The 27422-nt window shown below is 41.6% G+C and overlaps 1 protein-coding gene across 1 annotated transcript in view; it reads left to right on the top strand.

Annotated features, from left to right (window-relative positions):
• GALNT2 (polypeptide N-acetylgalactosaminyltransferase 2) overlaps nucleotides 1–27422 on the top strand; it is a 73230-nt gene that overhangs the window by 6526 nt on the left and 39282 nt on the right. The window contains exon 2 of the mRNA XM_081188252.1: nucleotides 23584–23677. Coding sequence (XP_081044378.1) covers nucleotides 23584–23677 — 94 coding nt within the window. The remainder of the gene's footprint in view (nucleotides 1–23583; nucleotides 23678–27422) is intronic.

The raw sequence follows: 27422 nt of genomic DNA, 5'->3' as shown, positions 1-27422 counted from the left end.
AAACAGCTTGTATACTTGTCAGAAATATTCATAGATAATCCAACTTCTGCCATTTAAACAAATCTGCCATTTAAACAAATCTGTTTGCCTTTGTCCTACCTTATTATCAGATATCAAGATGCATTTGTTGCCTCTACGGCAAAATGATTGGGTAATCCCATTAGCCAGTTGTGGTTCCTGCACAGAGGGTACGGCACCATTGACTGCATCTAAAAGCATTGGGCTGGATTCAACTAAACCAGTGCACTAACTGAAGTCAGTGCAAGGACTCTTGGTAGTGCGACAGGATTTTCCTTCCTCCCTTCCCCTGATGTTTTCCCCTATGCATTCCCCAGATCTGCTCTGGAGGGTCAGGAAAACTCTCAGAATGTGTCAGGGGATGAGAGGGGATATAATTTCATTTAGCAAGCAAAATTCATGTGCTGATGGAATGATCATGTTAGCACAATGTTGAATTCCACTCATAGTATTTCCTCCACAGGATGCAGGAGATCATGCCTACTTTCCACAGTGCAGTCTATCATTCAGTGATGGAAGTCCCCTGGTGGAGGTAATTAATACATACTGCTTCCCCATGAGAATCATGCAAGTGTAGTTGAGATTTATACAGTCGGATCATGAGAGCCAAACTCAAATATCCTGTCGGCCATACTGGCAGTCTTCAGATAGATACTTGACACTCACTGCAGCAGGACAGGAAGTGGTGATATCTTTAAAGGTAAAGGGACCCCTGACCATTAGGTCCAGTCGTGACCAACTCTGGGGTTGCGGCGCTCATCTCGCTTTATTGGCCGAGGGAGCCGGCGTACAGCTTCCGGGTCATGTGGTCAGCATGACTAAGCCGCTTCTGGTGAACCAGAGCAGCGCACAGAAACGCTGTTTACCTTCCCGCCGGAGCGGTACCTATTTATCTACTTGCACTTTGACGTGCTTTCAAACTGCTAGGTTGGCAGGAGCAGGGACCGAGCAACAGGAGCTCACCCCGTCGCAGGGATGCGAACCGCCGACCTTCTGATCGGCAAGTCCTAGGCTCTGGTTTAACCCACAGTGCCACCCGCGTCCCTTGTGATAGCTTTATGGTGCAGTAAATATGTGCATATAAAGAATCATAGAATCATAGAGTTGGAATAGACCACAAGGGCCATTGAGTCCAACCCCCTTGAACAGAATTCTGCTGGCTGTTCATAGTAAGCTTGGTTATGTTGGGAGTACTTTTGGTTATGTAGGCTGCAGGCTGGCTTATCCTAACTAGAAACAATGGGCAAAAATAAGAGTTTGCACTTCCATAGGCTTCTTTGATATGGCAAGTGCATTGTCCATCGGTGCTAGCTGCTTGTGTGGTTGACAAGCTAGAGCCTTTTAAAGAATGTTGCTAAATGTAGGTCTAAGCAGTACAGCTGATGGGTTCATTACCTTTTCTTTACTGATGAGGAGCTTAACTGAAATTTGGATTTGTATCAGTGACAAATAATGGACTTACACAATGTTTTTTAGCTTCCATGCCAGAAGTCTGTGAAAGCCAAGTTAGTTACAGAATAATAACAACAAAGTGTTACAAACAGTTATTGGATCCACAAACTAACTATAAAAGCAGGAGGTTGGCACATATCAAAAGTTTATAGCTACATATGCCCTACATTTTTAAACCTGGAATAATGTGTATCTTCATAGCCAAGGTTGCTGTAGATCACTGACACTGACTGTTGCTGCTGAACTAGCAAAGTTCTCTTCATATCTTGTATCGCCTTAAAAACAGAGATTCTTGGTCCTAATTTGGCACCAGGTAACAAGGTCCATTATTCTTCGGTCGTAAGATGCATGACAGTGTCCCTGTACTTCTGTACTGCTGATCAACTGTACAGTAATAGATTCATGCAGGGATTGAAGTCCTATAATGCGTACTAATAGTGAAAAATAATAGCAGTATAGCTTACCACTTAAGTTACTAAAAATTGAGTGAGATGATTTCCCACTGCTTTTTAAAAGCATGACCCAACTGCTTTTCTTTAGGAAAATATATCCTTCCTAAACCACTTTAAAACAAATGGCTTTGGCGTACCTCTAGTTACGAACACCTCTGGATACAAATGTTTTGGGCTACGCATGTGGCAAACCTAGAAGTAACAGAAAGGTTTTCGCCACCTGCGCAGAGGCGGACTACCACCGTTCACGCATGCGCAGAACAGGCGTTTCTGGATGTGAATGTTTTGGGGTAAGAACGGACCCCCAGAATGAATTAAATTCGTATCCAGAGGTACCACTGTATGTGAAACCCATGCAGGAGATAGTCTAATATGGTCAAAAGGAGTGTGTGTCTTGTTATTGACATGGGTATAGTTAATGTATATCAAACCCTACATATTTTGCTTCTGGGCTGCTTTTTGGTATTCAGCTGGGGAGCCTGCCAAACTACAGGATGTTTCTCCCTCTCTCCCTATCTTGACACTGTTTTCTGATAGTTGTTGTGTTATAGGGCGGTTCACACTTTTAAAAGGTGAAGTGATGCAAACCTAAGGATGTGGTAGGCAACAGAGGTATGTTTTGCTGAACATCTGCCTAATATGTGATCTGGTCATACTTCTACATATTATGTGCTATAATGCAACAGAGGTATGCTGTTTGAATTTACAATTCAATCTCTAAAGCCTAGCTTGCACTCCAGAGTTGAAAATGGTGGTCTTCTATAATTAAGCAGGGTGTGATCCCAGAGTGAATGGTAAGTAGATGATATTCTCTGGCTTCAAATATCACACTGTTTAGAAGCCATGATAATTTATTGCATTTCTGGGCGCCGAATCTTCATTGCTTTTAGCTCTGTGCATTCTCCCAGCTGTCTAGTAGCGTATCTAAATATGTAACTAATGTGTACATATTTGGTTTCAGTTTAAACTGTTCCGAGTAGCGATGAAGCTGCGGTTCCCAATTTCTTGGTTTAGAATTTGCCTAAGTGCTAAATGAAAAATTAAAAAAAATCTGACGGTAAGACAGCAATGGGGAATATTTTCCCCTTTTTTCTCCTGTCAAGGGCGCTACGTTCTATTTGAGATAAGTTGTTGGGGGCTGCATCCTGTTATGGGTAGGGTCAGATTCAGAAGTGAGTGGGATCACCTCTTCTTACTCTCCATCCAGAGGGCTTCTGGATGCATGGCATCTCTTTTGCCATATATCTATGTAAACTGATTACTTGCAGGGAGCTTTTGAAGTTGAGTTGATCCAATTGTGAATTTAGGCGAGATGCGTTTGCTGATTACTAGTTCTGAGTAGTTGCTCTCAGCAATGGTGTATATAGAGTTTTATCATTTAATTCAGGGACTTGCAGAACGAACTCCTGCTCATGAAAACACACAGTGTTATTTTTGAATAAAAAAATTCCTTCCTGTAGCACCTTAAAGACCAACTAAGTTAGTTCTTGGTATAAGCTTTCGTGTGCATGCACACTTCTTCAGATACACAGATACACACACGTGTATTTGAAGAAGTGTGCATGCACACGAAAGCTTATACCAAGAACTAACTTAGTTGGTCTTTAAGGTGCTACAGGAAGGAATTTTTTTATTTGGACTATGGCAGACCAACACGGCTACCCATCTGTAAGTGTTATTTTTGGTCTTTCTTTCCTCGTAAATATGGAATGGGCTTATTATGGCTCTTCAGTATGCTTATTCTTGGCATGATAAACTCACATCCTCTGCCACTTCATTTTCACATGGGGAGCTATTTGTGTGAAATGGCTATTGTGAAAAAGAAAAAATTGCAGTGTTGGAGGGAAAGGAGCATTATATGCATTGAAAAATCATTGCAGGTGTGGGGAACCTGTGACCCTTCACATGGTGATGTACTCCCATCAACCCCAACCAGCATGCTCAGTGGCCAGGTGTGGTAATTGTAGCCCCATACCTTCTGGAGGCCCACAGGGCCCCCACCTCTGTGTTATTCCCTCAAATGCAAGTGTATATTACCCTTTCAGGAGATTAGGTCATAAATTGGCTATCATCGATATTGTTAGGATAACACTGAAAGTACCAGCTTGCAAGCCTCTTAATTGATGAATTATGGCAATTAGCAAACTCTTAACAATAAATTAAAACAGGCTTCCTCAACCTCGGCCCTCCAGATGTTTTTGGCCTGCAACTCCCATGATCCCTAGCCAGCAGGACCAGTGGTCAGGGATGATGGGAATTGTAGTCTTTAAACATCTGGAGGGCTGAGGTTGAGGAAGCCTGGATTAAAATTTGTCCTCCAGTTAAACTGGCAAAAAAATTATTCTGGAATTTGGACTCCTGAACTGCCATGACTGCTGGCTCCCTTCTCCCTGTGCTAGAAAAAAGAATCAGTGCTGACGCAGCTTTTGTTAAGGGTTTAAGGAACTAGGAGTGAACTGCAGACCTTCCCCTTCTCCACACATGGAGAGCCTTCATACCTGTCTGAAGGGTATGTAAAATTTGTGTGTTTCTTCCCTTGCAAGGCCTTATATTTATCTGATTTCACATTCCACTATCCCAGTAGTAGGGTAAAGGTAAGGGACCCCTAAATGGTTAAGTCCAGTCAAATTCAACCATGGGGTACAATGCTCATCTCTGCTTTCAGGCTGAGGGAGCCAGCGTTTGTCCACAGACAGCTTTCCGGGTCATATGGCCAGCGTGACTAAACCGCTTCTGGCACAATGGGACACAGTGACAGAAGCCAGAGCGCATGGATACTCTGTTTACCTTCCTGCTGCAGCAGCACCTATTTATCTACTTGCACTGGTATGCTTTCGAGCTGATAGGTTGGCAGGACCTGGGACAAAGCAACAGGAGCTCACCTCATTGCATGGATTCAAACTCCCGACCTTATGGTCAGCAAGCACAAGAGGCTTCTCTCTCTCTCTTTCTTTTTTTTAAAAAAAATATTTATTAAAAGTTTAAGAATTACAGAAAGAAGTAAAAAAGAGAGAAAAAGTAAACAATACAAATCAATACATTACAGTACATATAAAAAGAAACAAAAGACACAATACATCAAAACAAAAGCAAAAACAATTAAAAACACATCCAATATTTCCATATCTTTATCTTTCATTAACTTGTTTCATCGACCTCCTCACACCTCCCTTTTTGTATTCTAGTTATTAATTATTTCAGCAAATCCTTTCCATCTTTCACTGTTTTCTGTCATTTAATTATCTTAATTTATTTTAACCTTATCTTACCATTAAAACCCTAAAACTTATTTATACTTAACTCCTTATAACATTTCTACTAAAGCTGTATAATTTCATTCCAACATTTTTCTAACACTCATTAATTTTGCAATATTTCTCTAAATAATATTTTTTTTAAAAAAAAACTTTTTTTCCAATCTTCTTCTCCGGCAACAGCAATGCGGCTTCATTCCGTGAAAGAAGCAATCGATTCGAAGCACCGCTCCGCTCACCCCACGTCGCTCCGGATCCCCGAAATCGGGTTTCTCCGTGAGTAGGGGAGGCGCAAAAGGTGCCAGCCAAATCCCACGTCTACAGGCTTCTCCTGCCTGTGGTTGTTAGTGGGTCTCCGCCTCGCCGTGGCGGTCCAGACCCTGATTTCCACAGAGCGGATTCTTCCCGATCAGAGGAAATCCACCATTGCCAGAGGCGCTAACCTGGAAGTCAGCCACAAGAGGCTTCTCAGTTTGCCCAGTGATGCTGTTTTGGGCAAGCCACCTGACCTCATACATGTTCGGTATGGGACAGGTAAGCCTGCAGCTGCAAAGGAACAGTGGGGAGCCTTAAAGCAAACTTGCAGTGGCTTTTTGCAGCCACCACTTACATTAGGTGCTTTTTAAGTATCACTCCAAATGCAAGTTGCTCTGCTTTTGACTGAAATTGGTTTCATTTGAGAGCTCCAATTAGAAATATTCACTTATGCTTTTAGTTAATCACAGCGTGTCATATTGTTCATGCCCAGTATTGTGGCTCACCTTAACCATGGTTAATTAAAACCAGCATTAGAAATCAGCTTGAAGTTTGCTGGTTTTGAGCTAGCCATTACTATTAGTTAATAGTAGCTGTTCCTAACCTTTACAAGTACAGTCTACCCCCATGCTGTGTTCTAATTTTAGGCTCTGTTAATTGAGAATATATATAACAACAACAACAAAAAAAAACTGTTATGAACTCAGTAGCACTTTTCAATGAAGTGTTAAATAATTTCACTTTTAATATCACAATAAATAGTAGTAGTAGATTCATTACCTGCCTTTCATCAGAAGATCATAGGGGGGGGGTTACAGCAATCAAAACAACAGTTTAGCAAATTTTGAAGGAAAAGAAGCCATGTGGAGTCCCAGTTTTGTCCTCATTCCCCTTCCCAGCTGCTAACAGCACCTTTAGTCATATACAACCAAAGGGGGGGGGGTGTTTAATGAGAAACTCCTAAGAGACTGCAATTTGTATCAAAACTGTGACCTCAATTTCAGCCCCACACAGCTGCTTTTCCTTCAAAATAAAAACAGCCAACTTAAAAAGAAAACAAAACAAAAATAGCTTTTGGGGCTCATTTTATGATAGATGGAAGTTAGAGCTGTAAAGCAAAACCCTTGGGGTTTTGGATCTCACCTTTCACCAGCTGACAATAGTATAAGTCAGTAAATGCAGAGCTAAGAAGGGGACTGGCTAGCCAGGTTTGCTCTGCGACATTGAGCATTCAGTTACCCACCTGAGGGTTGAAGATGCAGATGCAATGAGTAGCAAAAGTGTGTCAGAACTGCAAAGCACGTGAATGATCTGCTGTCAGGGCCCCGCATGGCCTGCACTTTCCTAACTTCGCACACCCACAATAACTGCCATGCCCAGCTGAGGTGGGACAGGGCTGGCAGGCAGTTTGCCCTGATGAGAGTGCCAGCCCTATCTCACATCGGCTGGGCATGGCACTTCTTGTGGGTGTGTGAAGTTGGGAAAGTGCAGGCCGAGCTTAGCCCTGATGGCAGATCTTTCACCAGAGGAAATTGCCAGCCAGTCCCTGTTGCAACCCATGGTTCTTGTGCTGTTAAGTAGGGTGTTGTAGTTGCCCTGGGAGACCAGATCTCTTGGCTCAGCTTGCTTAGTCACTGGGGTCTTGAGACAAATTGACAGCCACAGTATTGGGCCTTGCATGAGACTGAGCGATGCCTGTGCAGAACATTCAGTGAAGAGTAAGAAAAGTAGAGAGCAAGTCTAAATAACGAACTTCTTTATAATACTTAGTGAGGTGCCCTGTCATTTCCTTTTTTTATTTTTTTGTATTCCCTATTTCATTATTTGTGTTACTTTCCTTTGACTGTCAAAAGCCTTGAAGAAAAGCAAGGCAAAAGGCCAAGTGCTCTATGGGGCATCCAAGAAGAAGAAAGAGGTAGCCTTGTGCGCTGGGAACAATTTTGATAAGTTGGGATGAAAAGGACTTGAGAAGATTAATGGTAGGCTTTCATTTTAATGAGCTGCATTATCACCTGGGGTTTCATCAAATCCTAGCCGTTCTCTAGTCGTTTGGAGGTTGAATGATAGAGCAAAGGCTGTAGCATTAAATTATGTGTAGTCTGCCTCTTCTCAATCCTCTTCTCCTATTTAGTAGAACGAGCAAACATGTGCAGCGCCTTTAATGCTCAACAGTAATCCATTGACAGGTTTACGGGGGGAAGCAACCCCAGTTTCTTTTAGAGAAACCCTATTGCTTCAAGGCTGGCAAGAAGATTTCGTATTTTAGTAGAGAACTCTGCAGCTGCTTTTGAAAATCTCAGCAGTAGTTTCATCAGGGCCTTTATCCAGTTTGGTACATAGTCTAAAACCAGGCACGTCCAACCTCGAGTTGCCTGCGATCTGCCAACAAGTATCAAAAACTGGCAGTGATCTACCACTCTCCAAAGTCATTTAAGATAGATAGATAGATAGATAGATAAATAAATGGATCTTTATTTCACAGATACAGTAGTTATGTTTGGATATCATTATCACAGATCCAAATAGTTACTGGATGGAGAAGTAACTAAACAAGTGAGAAAAGTCAAACTATATTTGTATATTAGTTTGCACAGATCTGAGGAGCCAGCTTCTCTCTTCCCCCCCTCTCTCTGTTAACTCTTTCCCTTCCGAGTCTCTCTCTCCCCCCCCCCAAAGGGAGCCTCACAGCTGATGTGGATCCCAATAGTGCCTGCCTCCCCCCCTCAAAGGGGGCCGCGCAGCTGTTCCTGATCCCCATCAGGAAAGCCAAGCTAAGCCCACCTCCCCTCTTCCAGCAGCATCCTGCAGACCTCTCCCCAGCTCAGCCACCCCCTTTGCCATTGGGAACCCTCATGCCTCCCTCCATCTCCCCTTGCCCTCAAGCTGCTCAGGGTTGTATTGCTGTGGAGACTGATAGCGGCAGCGGCTGCTGCTGCGTCTGAGGTTGCAGAGAAAGGCCCCACGATCGAACAGAAACAACCCAAACAACCTGGCGGTCGACCGCAAGCTTGTGATTGACATGTTGTACATGGCTGGTCTAAAACTAATGTAGGAATCCGTAAATCTTTTTTCTTTTTTTTTGGGGGGGGGGAAGAATTGCAAGGGCAAAGGACTGTCAAGTTGAATGGGGAAGGCATGTTCCAGGCCCAAGCCTCCTTTACACAGTCATTTCAGTCAAAGGAGATTACAGAAGTTGGGGGAGGCAGAATTGGGCAGGGGGTGGGAAGAATCTGAGATGAAGCTGAATCCCTCCCCCAGCTGATCACTTCAGTGCCTAGGTAGCCTGAGAGTGATCGCAGGAGATGGAAGGTGGCTAGAGAATTGGGTACAGCCTTTGCCCTAGTAGACTAGTGCATGTGCTGCTCTCTACCGTTGGGATGATTCCTCCATAGAATCAAGGGGAAGTGTGCAAGTGCAGTGTTTGCTTCTAGCAGTTGTCGGATGCAAAGGACTTCCTGTTGTTGTTGTTTTTGCAATGGAGAGTTGGCCTCATATCTTTCCAACCTCCACTTCGCTGCCCTGAAGTGGATGGTAAAGTTAAGGAACAGTAGTTATGCAACCATGTCTATTATTGTTTGATGACCTTCATGGTTGCATAATAATACCAGTAGCAGTGTTACAATTCCTAGGAAGAAATGGCTTTTAAGATAAGAACCTTCCATTTTAATGTTTGCCACTTAGGTAGAAGTAGAAACTGTCTTCGTTATTTTGTTTGCCACATTTATATCCTGTCTTTCCTCCAAGGAGTCTAGGTAGGATGATGATGGTTGGATTCGTTATCCAGCCTTCACCATAAAGTCAGAGTGTGAATATCAGTAGTATAAAAATACAATATTAATTAGTTATAAATTACAACCTAAATAAATAGTTAAGAGCGGGCTTGTATTTAAAGCTGGGTGACTTTTTCTTTTTGCTGTTGCCGCCAAAATTGGTGTGTTCTTGAGGAGAGACAGAAGAAATTGCCTGGGGAGATTAGCCACCCTGTGCTAAAGAATGGTGACTTGCCCAGGGTCACACAGTAACCTCGTTCTGACTTGCCCAAGGCCATGCAGCGAGCTTCATGGCTAAGTGGTGGTCTGAACCTTGGCTTCCCTCATCCAAGTTCAACATTTCAACCACTCTGGTTCAGTTCTTTCATACTGTGATTTGTTTCTAGTAAATGGAATGCTCCTCCTGTTAAACCTTATAGCCTAATACAGAATAACACCATTTGTACGAATTAATTCTTTGCTGAGAATTATCATTTCAGAGTTGCAAGTTCATAACCTTAGGTTGGAGGACTTCATGTGTGATACCTTTTTGGTTTGAAAGTCAACCCGAATGTGGCATGGGAGTTCCTTGATTGAAAAGTGTGATTTGATCAAAAAGGAGCTGTCTATTACCACAGTCTGGATCAGGTCCACAGGGGGAGAGTAGCATGTAACCTTTCTTTTCATGTCATTTCCCCCCACTGCAAAGCTCTTTACCATAGCTGCTAACTTCCGTGGAGTCAAAAAATGTAGTTTTTAATGGAAAAGCAAGACAGCTGGGTATTATTAATATATAGTGTTGATATATTACCCCTTGATGACCTTTCCTGGTGGTTTTATTTTGATGATAAAAGCATGGGAGACAGAACTGAAGCCCAGAGTAACTCCTATGGGGAACTATAGTTGTACGCTGCCACTTCTGGAATGTATTCTTCAGAAAGCAGCAGAACTACCATAAAGGAGTATTCTCAGGCCAGAAAAGCAGTCTGTAAGGATATCAGTTGCTTCTGGTCCTACCTGCCAAACAGCTAGGCAGAGAGCAGGTGTCAGGTGCTACAGGTAATTCAAAGTCTCTTCCAGCCTTTGGATTTTGTGTGGCATTTTTAAAAGGTTTGACAACATTGACTCAAGGCAGGTAAAAAAATTAACATTTCTCAAAAACAATTCTTAGGATTTTCCTCTTTCAAGTCTTCATTGTTTAGGATACTTCTGTTTTGAAAGAATACTCAGATAACTTGTTTCGGCAATTGTATCTCAGCTTAATTAGCCATGGAATGAATGAGCCTTGTTTTCCCAGCAGCTAGTTAAACAGTTCTTCAGTTTGGATGGAATAGAAAACTGTGGTTAACCGGTGACTTCCGCATTGAATTCATACTGTGAAGGGAGAAGGGAAGTCACTGGCTGCATGTGTAGGTGCAAGTCTCATTTGTATCTCGGGTTATTAAGTCAAGATACAATCATCCAAATGTGATCAAAAACTTGCCAACTTTCTCTTTTCAAATTTATCATTGAAAGATATAATTAAACCAGTAGTTAAGAATATGGTTGGAGAACTGCATGTTTCTTTTTGTCTTGAATAATAAAAAAGCCTGTCTAACAGCTGTTTGAATGGTTCTCGGGGTATTACCTGTTCATATGCTGAAGAAATGAAATACTCTGAAGCTCAATCTAGCACATCTCTTCCAAATGCCACCCATGCTGTCAAACTTATTTTATGATGACTGGATTGTTTATTTAATGGCTTAATAACTTCGACACAAATATTTATGGACTCTTGAGAGAAAAGGTAAAGTAAAAGCAAACAAGGAGCAACTTGGGGGTAGGGGGTGGAATCACAGTTGCATGCTGAAGGAATTAATTTGCAACAGAAGGTTCCTATTCCCTTCCAGCTGTTAACTTTTTGCTGTGGAAGCAATGTGGAATATAGGATGTTTGTGTTTTACTTAGTGTAGTGCCATTAAAGCGACTACCACGTTTTTTTTGGGGGGGGGGTTGAAAGTTAAACCTGGAAATAATCTTGTTTTGCAGAGAATAAGTTTCCACCCTTTGAATAAAAAATTATCTCCTCATTCCTACAGAATCTGTTTCAAAACCTCAGTGGGGCAGGGGGAGTACAATGAGATTATTTCTGGGTGTTGCAGCCAGCTACTGCATTGAAATAATTAGACATTGCTACCTTAAGTCCTTTTAGAGTGAGAACTTCTTCCTGTGCACCCCTGTGGCGTCCCCAAATCTATTCCATAGGGTTGCAGGAACCCCCAGAACAGATGTAGATGGGGCATGTGGGGAGAAGAGAGGGAAAAGTTCTGTTGTGCAAGTGGAAATATTTGGGCTAGTGGATCTGTTTATTTGGATATCACCCACTGAATTTGTCCAGTATGACTTGGTTGATTATAGCCCACGGTGGGATGAGGCACAGAATTAATGCTGATCATAATAGGGTTTTCATCTTGGAGAAGCAGGGTACCTAAATCTTTGTGCATCAGTTTATATACAAGAGACATAATATATTCCATGTTCCTCCCCCGTAAGTGAACATGTTTGCTGTTGTTTACATTGTTTGTACATGCTTCAGTGGAGGTTGTTGGAACGAGGCAACTTGCTTTCCCAAGTTGACAAAAAAGGGTTCTCTTATCCCAAGAGGGATTCATCGCTCTTCACTTTCCTTTCTTCAAGGCTCGCCAGCCTTCAAACTCTTTTAGAGAGGCTTTGCTTGAGGAACTCACCCACCTACCCGCTGCTAGGCTTAGGAAACCTCTTTGTTGTATGTTTTTAAGTAAAAGGGCTAATGAACTACACAAGGTTGAGAATGTGAGTGAGTTCAGTGCCTTCATTGAGTATGCATAACCCATACTTTTGCTATTAAAAATTGTTCTCAACGGAACTGCCTTGTCAGCAATCTGCTTCTGATTCTGGACTATAGCCAGATCAGTCTGTGGCTGAAACAAAAAGGAATCACCATTAAACCTTCAGAATCTCAAAAGTATTTGTGTTTTGAGATGCTTCTTCAATGGTTACTTCACATAACGATGGCATTAAGAAACAGGGTATTGCTTAGCTTAGCTGGCTTTGGGAAGTCATTGTGAGGGCTGCCAGGGGTGTCAAATTTTTGATTCACTCCCCGACCCTGCACAGTAAGGCAATGTACAGCCCGCAGGTTCCATGTTGAAGTACTCTTGCAACCCACTTGGTGTGAAAGGCTGGGCCATCCTGATCTAGTCAGTCCCTCTCCCTTTAGACATTATTTTGATGTAGCAGACATTGACCCTCAAAGATCAGATTACACAAACCTAAGCAACCGAATGTCACAAAGAAAATGGATCCATTCTGCATGATGCATATACAGTGGTACCTCTGGTTACGTACTTAGAGGTCCGTTCTTAACCTGAAACTGTTCTTAACCTGAAGCACCACTTTAGCTAATGGGGCCTCCCGCTGCTGCGCCGCCTCCGTGCGATTTCTGTTCTCATCCTGAAGCAAAGTTCTTAACCTGAGATACTATTTCTGGGTTAGCGGAGTCTGTAACCTGAAGCGTATGTAACCCGAGGTACCACCATTGAATGAATTTGCAGCTGACTGATGCAAGTGAGTCAAGTTGCGCACCACAGAGGAAGGCAGAACACCTTATAAACAAAATGAATTTTGAGGGTTGCAATAGTGGAAAGGACTGGAGAAACTACTCCTGCCCCAGCAGTTGGATTTTGCCATTTGTGTGTGTTGGGAGGAGCAGGGATAGCTGAGGGGAATAGAAGTAAAAGAAACAAAGGATATCTAGCCAAATTGACAGATATAATAAGACAAAAACCAAAAAGTGAAGTAAAAAAAGAATGGGAGTGCCTAAATGAATACCTCAAAAGCCAAGGTTCGAGGGTAGAAATCTGGCTGAGTCTGGAATAACCTTGTGAAGTGAAAGGACATGAAAGAAGGATTTATATCTAGATGTTAGGATAGAGAGGATAAAGAAAACAGGAAGACAAAATGAGAGATAAAGGAGGTGCTTTGGGATTGGTGGAAGTCAATGTCTTGTTTTAGTGTTTATAATATTAACTTGTAAGATATGGATTTGTTTGTTTGTTTTTGTCTTTTTCAGTTTTCGAACGTTGATTTTTGTGTATTGTGTATTGCTATCTTTTGATATCTTTCGTGTTGTTGTTGTGTTGTGGAAAATACTAATAAAATTCATTAAAATTAAAAAAAGAAAAGAAACAAAGGATATCTGTGAGCCATCAATTCTGTGATGGTTCACTCCAAAGATGGTCCAATTGAGTTCAGTGGGACTTAATCTCAGGTAAGTGCACATAGGGTTGTACTGTAAAGTATTATAGTCTAGTCAGTCTGTGGCGCAACTCATTAGTGAACTTTTTGTTACCTTGACTTGAATGTTTGGTGCTTGTTAATACTTTAGTATGGTTTTCAAATTAAGGTTTTTATATGCCATCTCTGATGAACTTCATTGTTCTCTTAGTGGGTTGTATATGTCAGCAGACTCCTGGACCTGCCTTGGTTTATATCAAAGCAAACAGATGTTTCTAAATCCTGTGAAAAAGCAGCTGTTTTGTTACTGATTTTTCAGCAATTTAGTTGTTTAGCATAATAAAATCAACCACCGAGGAAACTCAATTAGAATCTATTTTTAAAGCAGGCACACGTGTAGTCATAACACAGTGCTTAGTGCTGTTCTGAGGCAATTATTTTTTATGATAAAAACTTCCTAAAATGTACCGTCTCTTGTTTTTGATAACAAGGACTTGTATTTGACAACTCTACTGTTGCATGTTCAAGGTGCTATTTTATTATATTTATTTAATAACATATCTTGCCTTTCTAACCCAAAAATTATATACAAGGGTACCTCACAGATAAAGCTGAAGAATTTCTACCCACCAAAACCATAACAAAAACACAGCATAAAGACACAGCAGCAAGCAGAACTAACAAACTGCAGGCTTAAAAAAATAAGCAGTAGGGAGTGAAACAACTGTTCCTCTTAATGCTCAGTAGAAAAGAATGGCCTTCCCTACTAATTTAAACCTAAAAGGGAAGAAAGTTGAGTCTACCTATAAGTTATGCTTTGATAAGTCAAAAGTTTCCCTTTCCAGAGGAAGGAACTGTTGAAAGTTGAAAATCCATGTAGTCGGAAATAAACCTTTTGTTATGCTCCTGCATTGGCCTTGTCTGACTTGTTCAAAACTTAACAGCGGTTAATTGATCTGCACTTGGATTTATCTGGTGACGGGGATTTGCGCTTGGTCTTGTGCCTGTTCAAGAAAGGATGCAGTGTTTTGCTGCAGATGTTAGTGTTGCCCGATAGATATTCATCATTATATAATGTTCTCGATAGCGTGTGTATCATGAAATGACCTGTGCTTTGGTATCTGTTCGCTGGAAACAAAGTTCCTTCTGTGTGATTTGCTTTCAGAATGATACACTGAAGTCTTCCAGAAACAAATATTATACTGTTAACACATCTCTCGGTTAACTTTAGGACTTCAGTTTGTAACTTGCTTCAGCTTGCTTTTTGCTACATGACCTTTAAAGTTGCTCAGTCAGTTGTAGACTTGAGTTGGTTCTGTTACTGTCATTCTGGCAGTTTTTAACTAAGGTTTCCTCTGCCTGTGAAGCACCTAGTTGTAAGAAATATTTCTCTTGACAAATGTGTCACCTTCAGCATACCTTGAAAAAATTAACACTCCTCCAAGGCTTACTATGTTCTCTAATAACATCAATGCAGTCATGCCTTTTATCTTTAACACAGTTATTATTTTCGCATTATTGGTCATTATGTTGTCAATTCTTCTAAATACCATATATGCATCCTTGGGTTCATCTTGGTGTATTGATCTAGGAATGCATACTCAGAAGCTCAAGAATTCAGCTCACGCTGCTCTCATAGTTCCATATATTACAGGTATGACTGTAGGACTACTGAAATCTGAGCAATGCTAAACAAATGTCACATGGGTGAGATTGCAATATCCTTGTCAGCTCAGTGGGCTGATGGTAGCTGAGTTTCATCTCTATAATTACTTATTTTCATATTGGGGGGAAATGATTTTTTTCCTATAAGAGAAAATGTGAAGGATTTTTATAAATAATCCTTCTATAACCCTGTATATAATAATTCATTCCAATATACTAGGGCTTTGCAAACTACTGTAATGCCTATCTCTTACCTATCTGAACTTACTTTTTTGCAAAACTAGTCCTAAGATTTTCTTGATCTGCAAATAAAGATTTGGCATGGTTGTGTCATCAAACCACCATGTTACAGTAAGATTTCACGGAAGTATTTGTGTTGCAAACAAAAGTTTGTTTGGATACATAGAACCGGTATTCTTGGGCTTATTTGAACTTGGTGGGACTTACTTTTCAGTCAACATGCATAGGATCAGGTTTTTGCCTTGTGCAGCAAGGCTTTCAAGGTAGATTGCTAGACTCCCTTGGTGTGTGTCCCTTTCCCATGGGGAAAGTAGGAGTGAGAGTCTATTCTAAGACGCAAATGTTTGCATGGGTAAATGTTTAATTAATTCAAAACAAATAATAGTTACTCATTTTAATTTATTAAAATTTATAATTTATAGAAGCAGGTAACATCCAATAATCTAGTTACAGGTAGGTAGCCGTGTTGGTCTGCCATAGTCAAAACAAAATAAAAAAATTCCTTCGAATAGCACCTTAGAGACCAACTAAGTTTGTTATTGGTGTGAGCTTTTGCATGCATGCACACTTCTTCAGATATCACAGTATATGCATGGTATAATATATTTAAGTATTTAATTTATTAGATGTTAATAGATCTAGATAGAGTTGAGGGTTGTTTGTAGTTCAAGTAACATTAGCCTCCTTAGCCAGAGCACTGTAAGGAGAAAGCAAGTTCTTGTTTAGTGAGCCGCTGGCTACCTGCAAGGTTCCTACCTCCATGGATGAGAGATCCTTGCCCTTTCTTGTTAATCTGTGGTTTCAGAAAGACTCTTCAGATGGCCAAGACCACACAAGACAGGCTCCTGCTTGATTGCTATTGCCTGGCTTCAGTTCTCAGAATTTTATTTTGCTTATTTATGTACAAAGACTGTTATTTTCAGCTTTCTTAGCAGTGTTTGGTTCTGAATATATTGGTGTTAATTAAGAATCAAAGCACATTTAGCAGATGGAAACTGCTTGAGCCAGGACTGAGTCAACTCTGAAATGAGAGAGAGAGTTTAACTAGTGAAAAGTAGCTGAAAGGTATTCACTGCTATTGCTGAAGCAAACATGGCAGCAGCTTTTTATGTGTATTGTGTCTCGCTTTCTCTCTGGGGCAGTGATTTAAAAAAAAATCACTTTGGTCATGCCTGCACTCCAGAGGCAATAGAATCAGAGACTGGCATGCAGTTGAAATCCTATAGGTGCCCTTTCAGACACCGAATGTGAACAGAAGAGCTTTTTTGTTATTTGACAGAGGGTCTCATTTATGGAAGGAGAGGAGGTGTTTTGCCAATTTCTGGAGAATTTGCAGCTCTCCGGGGCCTACAGGGAAAATGACCCCCGCCCCAGCCTCTATTAGTATGTGCTCAGAGCACCCTTTCTATGAGGACTATTCTGTTCTTGGCTTCTTATAATCCTATAATAATATTTTCATGACATAATAGAAAAGTATTTTCCAGGACCCAAAGGGCTCTGTGTGCCAGTCGAAAATGCTTCTCTACACACAAATGGAATCAAATGATCCCTCTCCCGTTACATGTAGCTTAAGAGAGTTTCCCAACTCCCAGAAGTTGCATTTCAGGGGCATGTGGAGGACTGGATGGGAAGGTGGAAAGGCACCAGTATGCACACATAGCTTTATGCATGCACATTATGCATGCCTTTGGATTGCAGTCGCGATACTGTTCTCTTCTGGTACTTCTGTATTGACATTCAGAAAATGCTAGTAGTTACTTTCCCCAGTTAATATCGATTGTGAAGTGCTTTGCTCATATTAGTGCTGCACAGGTTGGCAATAATGGTTGCAACTTGGGTTCAGTACTAGCAATCTTGAAATATCAGCAATATGATGTAATAAACTCCCCTAGCCAGTCTTGAAGTTTGACCTGATTTTTGCTTTTACAAACGTTACAAGCGGAATCTGCAATAAAATGTAGCATGAGCATGGAGTGCTCCTGTTAGGCTCCATCCAACCGTGTTGCCTTTCTGGATAATCTATTTCATTTCCCCCTCTGCTGGCTGGGGCTGATGAGGTTGCAGACCAAAACTTCAGGAGGGCACCAGGTTGAGGAAGCAAGATGTAGACACTCTGTCATACTTGCATCTTGCTTTTCAGTGAAACACAGCACGGTGTCAAGTTTTGCTTACATTGACAGGTTGTACTGCAAACCCTTCTTTTATTTAGTGGCCCACCTAGCTTGCTAAACTGCAAATTGTTATCTGTATCTGATTTAAATGTCTGAGGGTCTTGTAAGGAGAAAGTGGTACACAAATACACATTGCAGCCTTCTAAACCTACCATAGTTAAAACTCTATTAGTATGACTTTGTTCTTGAAGCAAATGTGTTAAATATTGCACCACTGAAATGCAAAGAAATTGCATATATTTACAAATGGAAAGTGGACATAAAAACACACAGATGGCTATTTCAGGATATGTAGAAAACTTGGCTGTTAAATTGCTTCTCTTAAGAAATTGCAAGCATCTTCTCTTCCAACACATCCCAGGCTGTTCTCATGTCTGTCACACTGTTACACAATGCATTTTGAATTTTCCAGAAATGGCCTGTTAATCTGGTATAAACAGTGTTTTAGATCCAGAGTTGCACTTCTATTTGCAAAAGTGCTAGTGATTCATGGGGGCTGCTAATCTCAGAGGGAGAGGAGTAGTGATTGTCACTATTTATCCTTCCCTTCTGTGCCACCTCCCAATATGGAACCTTCAACCCAGGGGTCGCCAAGGTTTACCGGCCATGGGCTGGATCACTCCCACGGAGATTGTCCGTGGGCCAGACTGGCGCAGCACAATGCCAGAAATCGCGTCTGCGCATGTCAACGGCACCGGAAATCGCTTCTCCACATGCCCAGATGCTGGAAATCACGCCTGTGCAGAAGCGATTTTTGGCGTCTGGACATGCGCAGACGCAGTTTCCAATATCTGCGTGTGCGCAGATGCAATATCCGGCGCTGCTCGGCGAGTCCCTGGGCTGCGCTGTGCTGGTTTAGCACAGTGCGTGGGGAACTCGCCAAGCAAGCGGCTTGGTTCGGGGGTGGCTCGTGGGCTGGTAAAACGGTCTTCGTGGGCCGCATCTGGCCCATGGTCCACACGCTGCCGACCCCTGCTCCAACCCTTCAGAGCAGATTTGCGGGGATGCGGACAATGAAGCTGGGGCAATTGTAAATTGTAAATGGAGCCCCATTCATAGGAACTATGAAATTGACCCACTATTTTTGTAGCAAAGGCAATTCTGTTCTTCATTTTTGAGCATTGTATCTCTCGTATTTTATGGAACTTTACTAGAATAGAAAAGCTCTTTGTATTTCACACCTGGTTCTTGGATTAGTTCATAGTTTTTGGTATGTGTTTTCTTTCTTAAATTAACTTAGATATCTCTTAGATATGTGCTTTCTGGGCAGAGTTAATTTTGGAGTTTCCTAAAGTACACAGAGGGACACTCCTCCTAAAAGCTGCAACCCAACCTTACCTTTCCCTGCCTTTTACTACATCTTGGGATGCTAGTGACTGAAATGTGTTTTGTATTCAGCATTCTAAATTGTATAAATCCATTCACTAGATCTTAAATTGTGTTCATGGATTTTATTAAACCATCCACACACAAACTATTTTCCCTGTGCAAATGACATTCTGTCCAATGCCTCCAAATTTATGCAGTGTCCATTTTAATAATCCTTTGGGAATCTTTTTGTAAAACCAAAGTACTAGGCATTATTCAGAATAATGGCAATGGCTTGGAATATATTATTTTATAGAAGCCAGTCTTAAGGTATAATTGACATTCCACACAGTCTGGAGAAATTCATCTCAGCAAACCTAGCATTCATCCAGCTGTCTGTGTATAATTGCACAGATATGGACTGACTCTCATTTTAGATACAAACAATTAGAGTGTGAATTTTTTAACCTTCAGTTGAAAACTTCGCTGCATTAAACTACCTAAACATAATGGTGGGTCAACAATGACCATAATTAAGTGAAGATGTATTTTGCAGTCATTGACAGGGTTTTTAAATGTTCCCATGTTTTCCAAATTATATCCCTGCTTGAGATTCTTACAATGTGTTGGCTGTTTGGAATATATCTGAAACATCTTTAGCCTTTATTTTGATGAGTTAGTTTTATAAGATTAGTGCTCTTACAAGCTGGGAAGATTTACTGTCCCAAAGGATACTTTTTCTGTTTTGATTTTTGTCCCCTCACCCCACGGCATTCAATTACTACTCTGAATTTTTATATAATAAAATATATGATAAAAAGCTGTTTCCTCTTCCTAGGTTTGACTATCCTAAGTTTAGATTAAAATAACACCATATTTTAGGAGCCCAGGTGAGCAAGCACTTAGACTTTTAAAATCCATGAAAACAAGGAGAAAACAAATGGAAGGAACTCTGATAGGCAATTTCAGGAAGTACGAGGGACTGCATAAATGCACCCCTATGCTACAGGTTGCCCACTTGTGGACCATGGGCAGGAATTACCTAACTAGCCCCAACATCAACAGAAGCTCCCAAGCACTGTGATTGGAGAGTGCTGGCTGGGGTGAAATCATTCTAGCCTTCCTGACTCCTTCCTGCCCCTCTACTTACCCTGGCATTCTCCTTATATGGTGTTGTAATTATTAATTGCAACATTTCAGAAACACACTGCAGGCTTTCTGAGAGACTGTTTTGAGCTACAGATCTGCACAAATCAATTCAGAACAAGTCAGTCTGGCCTGAAGTCTGCTTCAGCCCAATCTGGTCAGGATATCTAGACATATTTTAGAAACACGGTCAAATAAATTTTGTACCTTGGTTGTCTATGTAGAATGCTACAGGTCGTGTTACCGTCATCTTTTTGTACTGTAGTGAATATAAGAAATAGGAATTAAAAGCTAAGGTACCACGGAAATGATAGATTTGCTGCTTTTAAATCTACTGTGTTACAACAGACAACATACCAAACTGTATTGTGTTTTGAAACAAAAAGTGCTTAGTCGATGCATAGTGGAAGAAACCTTCCTGCGTCATTAGTTGAGTCCCCCAATGCTGAACATTTGAACAGTCATCTAATAATGTTTGCCTAGTTTTATCTGCCATTTTTTACATGGGCTGACGTAAATGTATTGCTATAAAACATTGCAGGACGGGGATTATTCTCATCTGTGAAGCTTGTGCGTCATGCTGTCTTTGTCAGTTAATCTAAATACTTATAACTTCCTTTATATATTTGCTTCAGGCGTGAGTCTGTAGAAATTGGCTTCTGTGCTTAGTTTACTAAAGCCTGTTCGTGAGAAATGGCGGCTGCCATCGTCTGCTTTAAAATTTCAGTTGTGCGTGATTTTTGGGCAGTAACTGTCATATATCTCAAAGGGCAAAGCCCCCGTGGGGGTGGGGGTGCCCTTTTCTTTATTACCATTGGAAATTCAGATTTTTCCACTTAGTGTCGCTGGCTCTGTAACTTCTGTGAAGATATATCCAGCTAGTAGAGGTGATTGTGTAGTCCTCTGCTTGGCTTTTTTCAGATGTTTCATGGGAAACACAATAGGGGAAAATACAGCACGAGCAATCAAAGCAGGGGCTGTATTAACTCCATCTAAGCAATATTCCTTGAAATTTATAGTGCTGTAAGTTGCCTTGTGGGAGGTTGTTTCTGCCTAAAAGTGGAGTGTAAATTAACTAAATTTAGCAAATAAGCTATGTTGGCATTAACCTGTCACAATTGTATTGCCAAGTCCCATTGAGTTCAGTAAGAATTATGTTTAATTATGGATTATAGCACCATAAACGGAGCCTGTTTTGTTATGCAGTTATCTGCCATCTCCTCAACCAATATTCTGTCCCCTCTTTTTCTCCCTACTTCCAGGAATGCAGATGTTCAGGGCTAGGATTATAGTGAAAACATGGTTCTATTTCTCTCACTAACTCCGCCCCCAATTGAAGAAGGGCTGTAGCTCAGTGGTGAAACACGTGATTTGCACACAGAATATTGCTGGTTCAGTTTCTGCCATCGCCAGGTTGTGCTTGGAAAGATTCCTGTCTGAAACCCTGGAGAATTGCTGTCATTCAGCGTAGAATGCTGAATTTACAGTCTGACTTGGACTGACAGCTTGCTCTGTTGCAAATATAATACAATCTAACCTTTAAAAGAAACTACAAACATTTTTAATTTGGGAAGAGTAAACTTGTGGTCCTTCTGTTTCAAACAGGTTGCCTTTTTATGCAACAATTTAAAGGTGTGTACCAAATGCAGTACTGTATTTTTCGCCCTATAGGACACAATTTCCCCCCTCCAAAAATGAAGGGGAAATGTGTGTGCGTCCTATGGGGCGAATGCAGGCTTTCGCTGAAGCCTGGAGAGCGAGAGGGGTCGGTGCGCACCGACCCCTCTTGCTCCCCAGGCTTCAGGAAGCTATCCGCAAGCCCTGGGAGCCCAGCGGGAGTTCCCACCGGGCTCCCTAGGCTTGCAGATAGCAGCCTGCAGCCTGAAACCTGGGGAGTGCAGCGGAGCGCACCCTGGGCTTCGGGCAGCTCTCTGCAAGCCTTGGGAGCCTGGCGGGAGTTCCTGCCGGGCTCCCAAGGCTTGTGGATAGCAGCCTGTTCTGAGGGCTGGGGTCGGGGGAAGCTCGAGCTTCCCCCGCCCCCGCCCTGCACCTGGGGGGGAAATATATATTTTTTTCTTTATCCCCCCCTCCAAAACTAGGTGTGCCCTATGGGCCGGTGCGCCCTATAGGGCGAAAAATACGGTAATTCCTAAAATGATATAAACTAATACCCCAATACAGAGCCATCAGAATGACGATATGTATATTCCTGTTTCTCCCCCCCCCCCCTCTTTTGCCTTTGTTTACATAGAGGCTCATATTTCACAAACTTTAATGTCTTAATGGCCACCAGAGTTAAACTCGATTATTGGGAAATCAATAGGCCAAAACACGAAAGCATGACTCTGAAGAAAAGTTCACATGCAAGATGTAGAATAAGGACCAGCAAGTTCATAAAATAGGCATATTTACTCATTTCTGGTTTCTGTTGGTAGTTCTTCCAGTTGCTGTTAATTCATTGAAAATACACTGGGGTAGAACTGGTTTTCAAAACACAAGACTTACAAAAGTTAGCATCATATATTGTCTTTATTGTAGAGCAGTGCACATAGGGGGATGAGGGCATGGATGCCCAATTTTTAAAACTAAAGATAGCAATGAATCCACTGATTTGTGCTCTATTCATGTTCAGTATAATATATGCAGAAGCAAGCTGGCCCACCTCCTAGCCAGTCTCTGGTGCCCCCCGGCCGGCTGGCTTAGCCCTCCAAGGCCTAGGACAAGTGCACCTGGCCGCCCCCCCCACCTGTATATACCTGTGATTAGAAGGGGGAAATTTATAGATTACTGTGACTGCCATGTAATTTCTGTTGGTGAGGACCTCGTGCTTGGTTCTGTGAGAACGCAGAAATGAATTCAGCTGTTAACATTATAAAATTGTAAACTAGTCTAAGGCTTATTGTCTAATCCCTTCTATGGCAAATCAAACAACTATGACACAGAAAACAAGCTCATGTTACAAGCCCTGCATCTTAAAATTTCTCAGAATTTGAAGCCGTTTATTTCATTTATTTCATCATTGCTTGGAGGGAGGAGTGACTCACAGAGTACTTTCTCGTTTTCATAGTATACAGAATTAGAAACAGATGTTTGGAAAGTTAATGCATGGTCGAATAACTCCCACGTGGAGTAGAATATCACAACAGAGCTTAGTAAAATCTAGACAGGTGGGAAAAATAACTTGCTGTAGATATGTGACAGTTCCCAGTTGTGGTGTTTGGTTCTGATAAAGTGGTCTGATTACCTGGCATATATTTTAACACATTGCATGTCATGCACATTCCTGAATATTGGATATTTAATAATTTTTGGCCAGCCACAGTGTGTTAGCTGTAAAGGTACATAGTTTTCTAGTAAATGGTTTTTGTTGTCATCGTCAGGATTTTTTGCGGTAGCCTTGGCAATAGATCTTGTACTATTCACTTGTTCCACATATAGTGGATGTCTGAAATGACTGAATATATGCTCCATTGCTCAATAATCCCTCTTGCTAATTGAGGCTGTCACTTTACTTTGAATTAAAATTTTATTGATTCCAGGAAGTAAAGTAGTTATTTCTCTCCTTGACAAACTTTGTCAAGTGTGAATTTAATGACAAATCTGTTTTTTGTCTTCTCAGGATGACCCAAATAATGTTAATGCATTAAACAACAAAGAACAACGCAGTAATAATGGGAACGAAAAATTGCAAAACATCGAGACCCTACCTCCAGGTATTTGAACAGTATTTCTTTATTTTAGAGTAAAGTATGGACCAGTTATGAAAATTAGCTTCTAATAGCAGGAGTAGGAAATATGCTTGGTATATGTATGAAGGGGACAGGTGTGTTTTAAGGTTTTCATAAGTCATCATAAATACAACTAAACAATAAAATGTTAGAACCTGTAAGACTGCAATCCTATATCCATTTACTTGGGAGTCAGCATCATGAACTCTACAGCAGGCATGTATAGGATATTATTTTGTTTTTTACATTTTGATTTAATGTTTGCTGCTTTTGCAGCAACTAAGCACAGCAACAATAAAACATTAACAAATAAAGACATCACTTCTCAATATATAAATACACAGAAAAGATATACTGTAAAGACAGAGTAAGATTAAGAGTCTCATGCTCTACTGCGCTATCCCAGCTCTAGAACAATAAATGAATCAAAACAAGAAAGATACTGTAAATTAATCAGAACAGTATAAATTGCAAAAGTATGAACCAAGCAACCCTGCATCAACCCCCCCCCCCAGTCATGAAACAAGTCTCCCCCATCTTTCACCCAGGGTGCATGCACTTCTGTCCCACTTCTCATCACGGGGAGCAGGTATCCCCAGGATGATTTCGCCCTCGAGTAGAAACCAGATTGAGAAGTTTAGGTAACCAGCTTCTTATTATAACTAGATCCTGGAGAGAGAGAAAATCATACAAGGCATATAACATCCCGCTCCTCACCTGTTTCCCAGCCAGGGCGGCCAGATCCGCAACAGTCAGTTCTCACTCTGGAGTGAGGAAAAGCTTCCATTCTCCCTCTTTATTACCCCAAAAGGCAAATAATAAGTATCCTATACCATTCCGCAGTAAACCGCCCTGAGACCTACAGGTATAGGGCGGTATACAAATTTTATAAATATAATAATATATAAGAGCATAGGTTTTTAAAAAGAAAGGAGCAGATCAACAAATTAAAACTCAAGAGAAGTGGCATCCCCAAAGGAAAATTATTCCTTTTCTGGTTGGCCCACCAATGATGCACTGCTGCATGGAATGCAGAGGATATTGTATAACTCCATAGGCCCTGCCCTGATAAAGAGTCGCTAATGCCCTGTGCTTCCTTGTCACCTTCCCAAACAAGCTGTCTTTATAGGCAACCAACCCAGAGATATGCAAATGATATACAGTTGAACCTTGGAAGTCGAATGGAATCCATTCTGGAAGTCCGTTCGACTTCCAAAACACTCAGAAATCAAAGTGTGGCTTCTGATTGGCTGCAGGAAGGTCCTGCAGCCAATTGGAAGCCCCATTGGACGTTTGGTTTCCAAAAATAGTTCACAAACCAAAACAATCCCTTCCGAGTGTGCGGTGTTTGGGAGCCAAAATGTTTGAGAACTAAGCTGTTAAAAAACCAAGGTACGACTGTATGTGATAATTGTTATAACTGGTTTTTTCCTCCAGTGAAAGCTTTGCCCCTGAAAATCTCAGTATCATTAATATGTAAAGACCCTGGTCATTGCAATTGTGGGGAGAGGCCCCAAGTGGCATTGTTTGCTAAAGGATGACACTTAAAGCATCAAGATGACTGTGTTTTTATACCATGTTTTAGAGAATGAGCAACTCGTAACTGAAGCTTCTGGACATTGTGGTTGACTAGGCTATGATTCTCATCATTGCCAAGAGCAATCTCCGAAAAATGAAATGTGTCACTAGTCATATATTTGGCTTCTGGGCTGTTCTGGAATAGCTGTGAGAAACTGTGTCAGTGCATAGCTTTAGGGGTTGTTGTTGTTTAGTCGTTTAGTCGTGTCCGACTCTTCGTGACCCCATGGACCAGAGCACGCCAGGCACTCCTGTCCTCCACTGCCTCCCGCAGTTTGATCAAACTCATGCTGGTAGCTTCAAGAACACCATCCAACCATCTCATTCTCTGTCGTCCCCTTCTCCTTGTGCCCTCCATCTTTCCCAACATCAGGGTCTTTTCCAGGGAGTCTTCTCTTCTCATGAGGTGGCCAAAGTATTGGAGCCTCAGCTTCACGATCTGTCCTTCCAGTGAGCGCTCAGGGCTGATTTCCTTCAGAATGGAGAGGTTTGATCTCCTTGCAGTCCATGGGACTCTCAAGAGTCTCCTCCAGCACCATAATTCAAAAGCATCAATTCTTCGGCGATCAGCCTTCTTTATGGTCCAGCTCTCACTTCCATACATCACTACTGGGAAAACCATGGCTTTTACTATACGGACCTTTGTTGGCAAGGTGATGTCTCTGCTTTTTAAGATGTTGTCTAGGTTTGCCATCGCCTTTCTCCCAAGGAGCAGGCGTCTTTTAATTTCGTGACTGCTGTCACCATCTGCACTGATCATGGAGCCCAAGAAAGTAAAATCTCTCACTGCCTCCATTTCTTCCCCTTCTATTTGCCAGGAGGTGATGGGCCCAGTGGCCATGATCTTCGTTTTCTTGATGTTGAGCTTCCGGCCATATTTTGCGCTCTCCTCTTTCACCCTCATTAAAAGGTTCTTTAATTCCTCTTCACTTTCTGCCATCAAGGTTGTGTCATCTGCATATCTGAGGTTGTTGATATTTCTTCCGGCAATCTTAATTCCGGCTTGGGATTCATCCAGCCTATACAGCCTTGCCGTACTCCTTTCCCAATTTTGAACCAATCAGTTGTTCCATATCCAGTTCTAACTGTAGCTTCTTGTCCCACGTAGAGATTTCTCAGGAGACAGATGAGGTGATCAGGCACTCCCATTTCTTTAAGAGCTTGCCATAGTTTGCTGTGGTCAACACAGTCAAAGGCTTTTGCATAGTCAATGAAGCAGAAGTAGATGTCTTTCTGGAACTCTCTAGCTTTCTCCATAATCCAGCGCATGTTTGCAATTTGGTCTCTGGTTCCTCTGCCTCTTCTAAATCCAGCTTGCACTTCTGGGAGTTCTCGGTCCACATACTGCTTGAGCCTTCCTTGTAGAATTTTAAGCATAACCTTGCTAGCATGTGAAATGAGTGAAATTGTGCGGTAGTTGGAGCATTCTTTGGCACTGCCTTTCTTTGGGATTGGGATGTAGACTGATCTTCTCCAATCCTCTGGCCACTGCTGAGTTTTCCAAACTTGCTGGCATATTGAGTGTAGCACCTTAACAGCATCATCTTTTAAAATTTTAAACAGTTCAGCTGGAATACCATCACTTCCACTGGCCTTGTTATTTGCAGTGCTTTCTAAGGCCCATTTGACTTCACTCTCCAGGATGTCTGGCTCAAGGTCAGCAACCACACTACCTGGGGTGTACGAGACATCCATATCTTTCTGGTATAATTCCTCTGTGTATTCTTGCCACCTCTTCTTGATGTCTTCTGCTTCAGTTAGGTCTTTACCACTTTTGTCCTTTATTATGGTAATCTTTGTACGAAATGTTCCTTTCATATTTCCGATTTTCTTGAACAGATCTCTGGTTCTTCCCATTCTGTTGCTTTCCTCTATTTCTTTGCATTGCTCGTTTAAGAAGGCCTTCTTGTCTCTCCTTGCTATTCTTTGGAAATCTGCATTCAATTTCCTGTATCTTTCACTATCTCCCTCGCATTTTGCTTGCCTTCTCTCCCCCGCTATTTGTAAGGCCTCGTTGGACAGCCACTTTGCTTTCTTGCATTTCTTTTTCATTGGGATGGTTTTAGGGGTACTAAAGCACAAAAAGTGAAATGTGTATACACTAAAACAATAATAGTGCACAATAGCATGGCATATCAGATTCAAGGTTCGG

Source organism: Podarcis bocagei, assembly GCF_964188305.1.
Source record: "Podarcis bocagei genome assembly, chromosome: 3".
Lineage (NCBI taxonomy): Eukaryota > Metazoa > Chordata > Lepidosauria > Squamata > Lacertidae > Podarcis > Podarcis bocagei.
The sequence above is the reverse complement of the archived record's forward strand: the minus strand, read 5'-3'. Positions and strand labels throughout refer to the sequence as shown.